Here is an 11,678-nt window from a genome sequence, read left to right on the forward strand (position 1 = left end):
GAAAAAGGAGCAAGTTGAAAATTTCGGCTATAGTGGCATGAAAACGCTTTGCTCTGTACTTTTTATTAAGGGATTGAAGCGGAGAGTGACCAAAGAAATAATCCCCTCAGCAGTCATCTCAATAGTTCTTTGGGGGCATTGAATCTCTTTTATTATATTTTTAACATTTTCAACACTTGTCGACAAATCCACCACGTTCTCAACGAATGTAGACACGGAATCGTTTCTGGTCCCAATTTCAAAAGAAAATCTGATCATGATTACTCTTTTTTTAATAAACATGCTGGTACTGAGATTGGGGCCAACGTTGGGAGTGTTGGCAGGCTGACACTGTCCGCAGAAGGGCATTGCTTGCAGAAAGCAAGGATTCCCACTTCAGGGATCAGCATCGGCAAACAGCCGTGACTTATGTAGGCTTTTTGTCCTATATGAATGAACCATTGACGCGACACTTATCTTATCTCTTTTCAGTTTTCGTTGGCTATCGGATAACTATAAAATCTAGGGGTTAAATAACGAAATCATTTCAGTCTTCCGTCACCAAAAATATATCATTATCGTATTCATCAATGAATTTATCATTTTCCAATTAATGAACAGTATCAATATCGTATTCAGGATTAAATTTTGTCTTGGCGGTGCTTGAGAGGCAAATGTAAAACTGATGCGGCATGATAGGCAAAGAGATCGTTAGAAGATAAAAAACAAAAGGTCGCTAAGGCTGCTTCTATAGCAGACTTATGTCTCCATCACAGTTCATATCTCTCGTGAATTAATTTTGTGCGTAGAACATATTTTCAGGCTTTTGACTTCAAGTTTGTGGGATCTCCTAGCAGACACGGTCTTATACGTGTGCAACTGGTTCTTTGGTTATTACATTAAAAATCCAAAGAAATAATATCTTATTGCATTAACAACAAAAATGTAGACGTATTTGCATACGAGATGTCGTGCGCACAAAAATTCAACGAGTTTATTATGCGCAAAATGGGAATTGAGAGGCAATTACCTTATAATGCACGACAGAAGATCAGAGAGCCCCTCCTGCTTTGAATTGGCTTCTTTCGTGTTGATTATTGCCCAATCCTAATGATTGAAAAAAAAAAAACGACAAATTAGACATTTGAACTTACTTCTCTTTGGTGCCAGCATATAATTGGATGAGGTAACTTGTCAATTGTATACATCATTGTGCTAATGAATTCAAGAAACTGAATCCGAATGGAAGGAGGGTTTAGACTTTTAAACTAACACTTAACATGGAAAATATACATTGTTCTTCATTATTGATTTTTCCTTTGAACTAAAGTTGACATTGTCGTCACAGAAGCCTTAAAAGTACTCCATCAACAGATGGTCCAACACTATTTTCTTTTTTCTTTTTTTGGATTAACAAACATAAATACAACAAATATTTCCTCTTGCGTTGTTTTCACAATGGAAACAATAATTGAAGACGGAAGATCAATTAAAGCCTTCAGTGACTCCTGCCTCGTGAGATGATTCCAGCAACCTTGGGCTGCTTGTAGCAATTATCAATATTTAACTATCAAATAGCTAGAGATAAAAGTCGTGATATGGGCCATTTGATACATACATACATTGACTTATAGCCAAGCTCGGCTCATCCTACTAAAAAGAACGAGATGCCTTGTCTCCTTCATTCCTTCGATTCTAAATATTAAATCCATAGAAAGCAAGCGAAATATCTGCTATTCTGATGGAAGCATACTAAATGCCAAGGACCAAATGCTTTGAATCTACCAATTCCAATTAAGAATGAATGTGACGTGTAGATCATAAATAGTAGTAAATGATTTTTTTGGAGTAATAATGCCCAATCAACAATTGGTTGGGTTCATTATGGTGCAAACAGTGGGCTTCTAAGATTTTGTATGATATTGTATGCACGGATGGAAGAAGTATATATAAAAGAAATTATTTGAATACTGGTCAAACATTGAATAAAATGTCTTTATTTTTTCCTTAAGTAATTGTATATTTCACTTTTATTTTCTTTTGTTACTTCTTATAACTAAAATGAGATTGTATAAACCCCACATGGTGAGTGAACTAATTATGATATATTTATCCATGCTTGGTATCAAAATAACTACATAATTGAATCAAAGGTCTTTAACTCCTAGGCACAAACTCTTGAGAGGAGAGAGAGACTGAATTTTGTGAAATGAAAAGAAAAAGATTATTGTTATTGAATAACTCAAAATCCGATGAACTTTAAAGAGAAAAGAAGAAAAAAGAACAGACGCAAATGGTATTGTTTCTTCTATTTTTCTCTTGATTTTCCTCATATGGTGTAAATATAGACACGGAACAGAAAAGAAGAGTCAAAGGTCAAGGTGGAGAATCTTCGCATAATCCTTTACTTGTTGAATCAATTATCAAGCTAATATGCCTCCATTATTTCTCTTCTCTTCTTAGTCCGAATTTTTCCCTACATTCAACAAGGAAATGTTGAAAAAAATTATTTCAGCAATTTAAAACAATTCCAGTAATTAGCAGCCTCCACAGTACTCGATTTCTCTTTAGATTATGCAATTATGTATAGGTTTGTCTAACTGAGCTCATCATTTAATTTTGAATCTAAAGATTCAACGAAAAATATATCTATATACTATTTTGTTCAATTTTTATTTGTTATGATTAGATGTTCGAAACTTCAAATCAAAAGTCTTCAAGTGATAACTCATTGACCGTCGTGAATATGCCACGTGAAGGAATGCAAATAGTTCAAATACAGATGACCGAACCAATAACATTACTCTTTGTTTTACGTAAACACTTTTGTTTCGCTTATTAAATTAATTTAATTTTTATATGTTTACTTTAAGATGGCATAATACTGACAAAAATTTAAACTAATTAAAATTTTTAAAATAAATTTTTATTTTTCATTACTTTCCATCAAATCTTTTTAATATCATTTTAACTCAAATAAATCTTTATTACTTTTCATTTTATATCTATTAGAACTAATGTCATTTTCGATCAAAAAAATAAAAAATGTTACATGTTAATATCATCATGTCACATTAATGTTACGTTATTATTAATTATGATATTTTAACATATCATATCAATATCACGCGATATATAATAATAAGTAACAAATCAACTATTAATCATAACGACTAATTTAACTCAAAATAAAAAAGATAGTTTATTTTGTTACAAGTAAAAGTATAAGAATTTAAATAAATGTAATAAAAATATAAAAATTTTTTAAAACATTTTTAATTAGTTTAGGAAAATTATATCCTTTTAAAATCTGGTGAGATTCATTATCGTTTTTGGACTTGTCTGTCATTGGACTTAGTTTAAAAGCCCAAACTTGGGTCCAATTTATGTGGGCGGAAGCTCCACTTCTAAAGAAAGCAACAGTAATGAGCCCAAGATAAAGGGTTAGTGTCCAACTAAGTTTGGGCATCTTGCCCCCACCTTGATTGAGGTCGATAGAGCTAATTTCTACATGCTTATAAATTATAATGCACGTTTGCTCAGCACAAATTCGAAGGACAAGGGAAGCAGGACATAAATAGCACCGTTATTGAATCAAGGCAAAAGTGTTTTGCAAATCTATCAGCCTCTTTTACCTGCTAGAAAATTTTGACAGAAATACCAACAAAAACGACAATACTTTTGACCCGTGAGAGCAAGTCTGTTTTGCCAGTTGATGTGGGCTAGCTGAGGACCTCAACCAATGAGGCCTTGATCGATTGGTGCCACTTGCAAAGTTACCCACTCCAAGGCACAAAAAACCAACAATGGTAAAATCATTTGGAAAGCATTAACTCCAAGTGTTAAACACAATTAGTATCCCGACATTAGGTTCCTAGAGCCAACAGATCTTTTGCATGCCTTGATTCCTGAGCTAACAATTTCCAGCGGCTGGTAACAATTAAAAACACTACTTCAGCAATTTTCACTATTTAAAACTTATAATAAGTTTATGTGTTAGACCGTTAGTAGTAGGGACATGTTGTTTGGACTGTCGAGGTACTGGAATTGAGTGTAATTAACTACGGAATATGGATTCTATTTCTCACTTAACAGTCTGAAAAGAGAAATTTGAAGGGAAAAGTGGGCATTGGAGAAAACAAAATAATAACAATTAACAGTAATAAATTTATTTACAAATATAACAGCAGATTAATACACAATATAAACTAAAATCTCCCTCACACAAGTGTTGAACATTGACAAGTAAGAGGGTCAAACAAGGCTGGTAACAAGTACTTTCTTCCATTGACACCTTGTGCATTGTAGCTAGCACCGGTGGTTCGATCCATTAAAAGCTCTCCAGCATAACCAGGGTACGCCCCTTTACCGTACACTCCAGGGCAAGCCGATGCAACCTCAAGCTCAGCGCCAGCTGAGCCCAGGAAATAGCCATTTCCAAAAGGATTCGTCACGGTCCCTGCCAACAGACTAGCTATGTTTATGATCATGCCATCTACACCCACGTCTCCATTGGGTGCACCAAGTGGCGCAGTTTGGGGTCCGTAAATAGGCTGATGGAATGGCCACGCGCATTGGCCTGGGCATTGAGTCACAGAGTTTCCAACCCAGATAAAGACGGATTTTACCTTGGCGTTTGAGCTGTGAAACCCGCAGTTACTCATGCAAAAGGCTTCGACAGACACGTCTTTGGCTGTAAGGACTATAGTTAATCCACCAGGTTTGGAGTGGACTCGCCTAGCCAACCTGGAAATTTGGGACTTTTTCAGAATTTTGCCAAGGGAGCAGTTCCTATCAGTGACTTGGTTTGCCAAGACAATACTGGTATCCTTTTTGCCAGCTTTTTTCATGTATGTTTGGATAGTGTTCCACCAATGAGAGACTAGGGGTTTTACAGAGGAGGGACCCAAGTTTTCCTTTTGTGGATTGAGAGAGAGCAGAAAATCAGCAATGATGGATTTCTGAGCTGGTGAGAATTCACCATACCAAAGAATGGAGACAGGAAGATTTCCATCAAGCAATGCCCCCTGGTGGTAACTCAAGGCCATGGTTGGTGCCTGGTATAGAGAGGTTAGCTTTCTTGCTCCAAAGCAAACATTAGCTAGGCTTAGGTGAATAAGTACAATGACAAGAGGGATTGTTTTGGCTAACTGATAGAAACCCATTTGAAAGACTTAAGAAATTTGTAGCCAAATGTTGAAAGATTCTGAAATTGCAAGTGACAAAGGGAGCTTGAATTTAATTTTGGGATACGAGTGAGGGGGTATATATAGGTGAGTTGGTTCATGCACTGGGAAAGTGGTAGGGGTTGCGCGGTAGCTTTCATTGGCAGCAACGCAGTTAAAATACAGAGATCACGAGAACCGGGAAAGGATAAGCTTGAGAGGGAGACATCTGGCGGGAATCTACCTTTAATTTTGAAGCATTTTATTTGCATGGAGATTAGGAGACTTAGCTAATGCTTACATCGATTTCACAGCTACCAAAATGGCAACCAATAAGGTCCCTACCAGAATGCATATGTTGACGGACAATGGGTTGGAGCAATGGGCAGCATGTGTTTTAAAGCTCTTACTTAGGCTGTTTCGCATTTCGATTCAATTCAGTTTTGTAGTTTTTGTTGGATCGATGCTCTTACCTTATTATTGTTGTTGTAAATGTTCCCCCCCTTCTTACATCATTTTGAATAGTTCTACCATCGTCCCATTTCCAGCTGCTGCGATCTGGTCCTCCCACATACAAATTAAATGGTAGTTGTTATTCTAGTGTTTGATCTCAGACCTGAAATACCCTGCTTCACTTGCTTCTCAAGGTAATGGATAACTAATTAAAATAAGTTGTTTAATGCTTATAATTTATAAAATCGATGTAAAACTTACCATGGCTGTTAAATTAAATTTTGTATGGGTGTTCTAGGTGCATTGCTCTATGCGAAAAGAATCTCTTAGGTTTTGCCCGTGTATGTAGGTAAGGTAGGTTTATCCTTTAATTTGTTTGCCCACAGCCCAAAGTGCAGTGTACTGTCACATCATGGGATTCCAGAACATTTGGTTGCTCAAACTGAACTTTAGGACGTAGAACCGGAGACTCCTCCTATCCCATGCTTGGTAGGGTCAGATGCCATGCCTGATATTGCTAGTGGCTCACCAGACATTTTATCAAACTTAATCATGAGCAACAATGGCCAAAACCATTGAGGCTCTCAACCTCCCAATCTTTCACAATTTATTGTCAATTAATGCAAGCATGTAGACATTGACTCTCTTATGCCGAAGGCCAGGTGCTTGGATCAGATAAGCATAAATAATAAGAAAAAAAAAATCACCATACCAATCCTTTACAATTAGAGTTCCCTCAAAAAATTACACTGGAAGTGGTGGCTTCACTATATGTTAGACCCTTAAGAGTAATTTTCCTACTCTACCCACCATACATCCAGTCGATTACTCTCGATTCAAGGCAGGAACCTCGATTTTCGACTCCTTTTCCTCTTTTCTTACTCTTATTAATTTCGCTGATCATAGAAAGATAATCAATGAAATCTGAATTACCGTTTTAAATATGATTTGATAACATAATTCAAATTATATATTAAATTATTAAAAATTTTTTAACTGATAATTTAAAATTGATATATACGAAAATAATTAAATTATTATATTGAACGACAAATCAACAATTTTCACTCAAATTGATCATGTTTTTATATTTTTATTGAATATTATGATTTTATTTTCTATGTAATGGATGGGTATCACATTATTTACTTTTTTGGCTTAATTGACCAAAATTAATTAGTTAGAGTTTCAAAGCATCACTCGTGCAGGCATGTAGTATTCAAAGTTTTGGGTGACCATGCTTGCAAGAAGGGGAACAAAGCAAGCTCATCAGCCTTCAGACAGGCTGGTTGCTCTGCTCGAGCTCTCCGGATGCTGCTGCTTGGCGGCATCCAAGGTGTACAAGTGAGCTGCTACAGGAATATAATACTAGTCATTTACAGATTTCTTCGATGGTTATGAATAAAAAACAGATGTCCACCAGCAAAAGCATCGACCGCAAATGAATATGCAATGCTGCGCTGGCTACCTTTTTTTAAACTTAAAAGTCTATAATAGCCTTAAAATATCTATGAATCCAAAGCGCAGCAAGTTCCCAACGCTGAATTCCAATTGCAGCCAAGCCAATAATTGAGTGATGAAATCTCTCTCATTGTAAAGTCAGCCTATAGATCGTAGACTCAAGCTGGAAAAATATGGAAGAGTTGACAAAATTATCATTTATATCAGTCTAGGCTCTACAGCAGTCCTTCCTGGAAGGCGTGAGTATTGACTTCGGAACATCTCAAAACGCTGGTTTCCAAAGTCTTCTACAGCTTTCAGCTCATAAAGTGCATAAAATGAAGGCGGATGGGAAGAAGGGGGGCAGGGATATGACACTCAGGCCAACATTAATATTAATATTCCTGTGTCATCTGTGCTTTACATATATTATCATCTTATCCTAGGCATATTTTTATCTTCCATGAACATGTACATGTTTCTACATTCAGCATATTGTCAAAGCAGCAGGATCATAATTAATCATACTCTCTCTCACTGCTGTAAGAGAATCAAACAGCAATACCAGAGGGAAATTAATTACCCATCTCACCTACTCCTTAACAGTTGCTTGAACGTTTTCAGCTCCAATCCATGATCTGTGTTGAAAGTTGAAACTGATTAGTACCCTAAATATCCCAAAACAAAGATACCCAAAATTTTGGTAAACGTAAGAGACAAATACAGCTATATAGGCCATCCAGATTGCAAAAAAAAGGAGAATCAATACGATATAGGGCATGGCAATTTAGTCAAAGATTTCATGGTCATAACATTACTTGAAGTTTTTGTTTTGTGATGGTTAATTTGATTTTGAATTACAGAAGGTTTAGATTCTAAAGGACCTGACTCGTGCAGCTACAAACTTAAACAATTTTGCAATATAAAAAGTGAAATATATATGTATATATAGGGAATGACATGTCTGCAAGTATGTAACAAGGCAGCTATTATCCAGTGATGAATTAAACTCCCCATCAGACAAGCTGCAGTACTACTTAATATGTTTTGAGCCTTTCGGGACTTTAGGGCATTGTAGGTAGACTCAGTGGCAACCAATTAAACAAATATTAATATAATTTAAAATAATTTTATATTGCATTAAGATATAAGAATCATGTGATTCAAGTAATTATACTTAACAAATTAGCATGCCTCGTGATTGCCAGGATTGGGATAATGTTTAAGCTCGTGAATTTAGGCTTTAGATAGGATGATGTAATTATATGTTTATTTATTTTAATTGTGTCTTGTAAGTGGTATCATCACCTTTTATATTTTTTAAAGGTCTGGAGATGAGTTTCTTCTTAAACTTTGCCCCATCATTTAGTCATTAATCATCTAAAAATGAAAAGAAGAAAAAGAAAATTAAGTTAAAGACTTAAAAGGTTACTGCTAATTAATGTTTATAAATTCCTAGGCTTGCAAACTAGTATTTGACAATTAAATTCATTCACAAATCAACTAACTGCCCATCGTACAAAGAATTCCTTGTTATTCATATACCACCAACCTCACACTCTGTATTCCCTTTTCAAGCGCCTTCGAATTTTGAAGTTCAAACTTTAAAAGCCAAAAACCAACGTTCAGCTGCAGATTCGCTTGCGAAACCAAGTACACGAGAAGTACGAACTTTTTTTTTCAAAAGGGTAAAAAGGGCTGTGCGGGCTGGCAATGGCTGGCCCTGGCGAACCACTGCAACTCCACAGCTGTACCCTGGCTCGTGTTAGCTTGATCCAGCTAAGCCTATTAACTAATCTCTTTTTCTCGCCTTCACGAGCCTTTTGTGCATTCCCTTCCCTCCCGTTTTTAAGAGCCGCAAGCGCGTAATCTCACGTGCCCGTCACCTAGGATACCCACGCTTCATCTCCTTGCCTACTCACTGACTGCCAGCTGGATCGGTCCACCCTTCCCAATAAAATTAACTCCAGCCTGTCTGCATAACGTTCATCTGCTTCATTTCCCGTATTTACCCTTCTCTTGTTCCATAATGTACTATAAAGCCAAGGCTGTTTTGGTCAAATAAAGGGTGAGGCTAACTATGACTAAGCTGTAATGCGTTTTGTTTTCTGCCGAACGAAAACAGCTCGCTCGCTTCCACAAGAAGCTTGCACACAAGAGCTTCCTTGGCATTGATCTCCACAGCCATACCTGATTGGTGCGTGGAGGCAAATGACCTGGAGAAAGTGTTTTCTCTTCTCCTTTTGGATTAATAACGCGCTTGGGGTGAACCGTTGGGTCTGTGTTGTAACTTACTGGCGAAGTCGCAACTCGAAAATGGGAAAAGCCCATCTTACTTCCACAAAATTTTATTGTCTGTTTCCCTGCAGGTTCCCTTCCTTCACTTAATCCCAAACGCTTTGTTTTTGTAATTCAAAAATTAATTAAAGTTCAATAAATAAACTCTTTTTTAGGCCTTTATATATACCCTTTTCCCCTCTCTCAATTCCACACCCAACACACAATACAAAGCTATCTCAGCTTGTTCTTGTCTATTCCTCTGCTTGATACTCTCCAAAATCAAAGCAGCATTTTTCCTGTCAAAGATGGCTTCTTTTGTTACTCAAAGTGTTCTTAAAATTTTCCTTTTGATCTCTTTGTTTCAAATCTCTTTGGCTGGAAGGAAGCTGAGTGAACTGGTGCAAGACCAGCCTCAGCTCCTGACATACCACAATGGCCCCCTCCTTTCAGGCAAAATTACAATCAATCTGATTTGGTATGGCAAGTTCAAGCCTTCCGAGAGGGCTATTGTCTCTGATTTTGTCACCTCCCTGTCGTCTACTACACCATCTCAAAACAACCAACCCTCGGTTGCCAAGTGGTGGAAAACCACCGAGAAATACTACCACCTCACCTCTAAGAAATCCTCTCTTTCCCTGTCTTTGGGAAAACAGATTCTTGATGAGAACTACTCGATTGGGAAGTCACTCAAAAACAAACAAATTGTGGAATTGGCCTCAAAGGGTGACGAAAAGAATGCTATTAACGTTGTCCTAACAGCATCTGATGTTGCTGTTGAAGGGTTTTGCATGAGCCGATGTGGTACTCATGGTTCTGCCTTGGGCTCAAACAAAGGTCACATTAAGGGCGACAAGTACTCCAAATTTGCTTACATTTGGGTTGGTAACTCCCAGACCCAGTGCCCTGGTCAATGCGCCTGGCCATTCCACCAGCCAATCTACGGACCACAAAACCCACCTTTGATTGCACCTAACAACAATGTGGGTCTTGATGGCATGGTGATCAACTTGGCTAGCCTGTTCGCCGGGACTGTCACGAACCCTTTTGGAAATGGTTACTTCCAGGGTCCAGCTGACGCACCATTGGAAGCTTCATCCGCTTGTCCTGGAATTTATGGCAAAGGGGCTTATCCAGGCTACGCAGGGAACCTTCTGGTAGACCCTACAACTGGTGCTAGCTACAATGCTCATGGCGACAATGGAAGGAAATACTTGCTTCCTGCTTTGTTTGATCCTGCTACATCATCTTGTTCAACTTTGGTCTAAAAGTTTGAAGCAGTGATTAGCAAATTAGTAATAGATGTACACGGTTTATAGAAGGATGTAATTCTTTTATTTGTTAATTAATTTTGCTTATGCGGATAATAATAGAGCAGCAAACTACTTTGGTTTGCTTTTTCTCATAATTGACAATTCTTATTTGTGTTCCAGTTTTCCATGAGACTATTGATTTTACTTGATTAATCTCTAATCAGCTGATTAACTGTCATTTTCTTAAGCGTTCCCAACGTATTTTTATGGTTTCATACAATTGGTACGAGAGTTGGTCAAGAATCTAGGCAAAATGTTACTCGGAAAATTTCGTTTCTGCTTTTCCAGTTATCTTGGCCCAGCTTAGGTAGAAACCAGATATGGGTGTTGGAATGTTGAGTGAAAAAAACCCCACAGTTGCCAGCAAATTTGGACCCTACTAGGAGCAATGGTCATTTTCAAGCAATTATAGACAATTATTCACGCAAGTGCTTTTTGGCCTAGCACATGTCTTGTCCTAAAGGTTTTAAACTATGTGCCTAACCTGGGAAAAGGAACATAAAAACCGATTCTGCTTTCGTCATGGCACAATATAATATGTGCTTAAAAGAGCTTAATATGAAGGGAAATTTCAAAGAAAACTGCACTTTGATCTGCGAATGATTAAATTTAAATTCAAAGCAGAAAGCATTAAGTCAAAACCATTAGTGCAAGATCCAAGGATGTTAATTTCTTTGCCTACAAACATATTTGAAGTTAGTTCAATTGAAAGAAAGCATTCATTTTTTTCTTTTTACCAAATAGCATCAGCTCTTTAATTGGGAGAAGTTCGTCTGGAGTTTAGATTCTGATGAATATAAGAGATCAGATTCACTTATGCTTAAGCTGCAAGGAATGCAAATTTTCAACCAAGGCATGATAGAAAACTGGTAAATTTCTAGCATCCGAGCAAGCAATTTCTTGAAGCATAGCTAGAAAACAAATTTACATATTATCATTACAGTAACACTGATCTAAGAATTGCCAATTGTTGCAAGAAAAATTGATACCAGTATTTAGAAAGTGATAGGAAAGAGTTGCCCTATTTAAACACGCAGCATTTACTTATGGT

The 11,678-nt window shown here is 37.1% G+C and overlaps 2 protein-coding genes across 2 annotated transcripts; one reads left to right on the forward strand and one right to left on the reverse strand.

Moving 5' to 3' along the window:
* Window positions 1–4,120: 4,120 nt before the first annotated feature.
* Window positions 4,121–5,213, reverse strand: LOC110416954 (protein PHOSPHATE-INDUCED 1-like). The gene has a single exon (XM_021429106.1). The coding sequence runs from the start codon at window positions 5,142–5,144 to the stop codon at window positions 4,200–4,202; it is 945 nt and encodes a 314-aa protein (XP_021284781.1). The 5' UTR covers window positions 5,145–5,213; the 3' UTR covers window positions 4,121–4,199.
* A 4,296-nt stretch (window positions 5,214–9,509) lies between these two features.
* On the forward strand, window positions 9,510–10,722 carry LOC110416603 (protein PHOSPHATE-INDUCED 1-like). The gene has a single exon (XM_021428626.2). It carries the CDS (start codon window positions 9,623–9,625, stop codon window positions 10,580–10,582), a length of 960 nt encoding a protein of 319 aa, XP_021284301.1. The 5' UTR covers window positions 9,510–9,622; the 3' UTR covers window positions 10,583–10,722.
* The last annotated feature ends 956 nt before the right edge of the window (window positions 10,723–11,678 follow it).

Source organism: Theobroma umbraticum, unplaced genomic scaffold (assembly GCF_002168275.2).
Source record: "Theobroma umbraticum cultivar Fairchild unplaced genomic scaffold, ASM216827v3 scaffold_51.0, whole genome shotgun sequence".
NCBI lineage: Eukaryota > Viridiplantae > Streptophyta > Magnoliopsida > Malvales > Malvaceae > Theobroma > Theobroma umbraticum.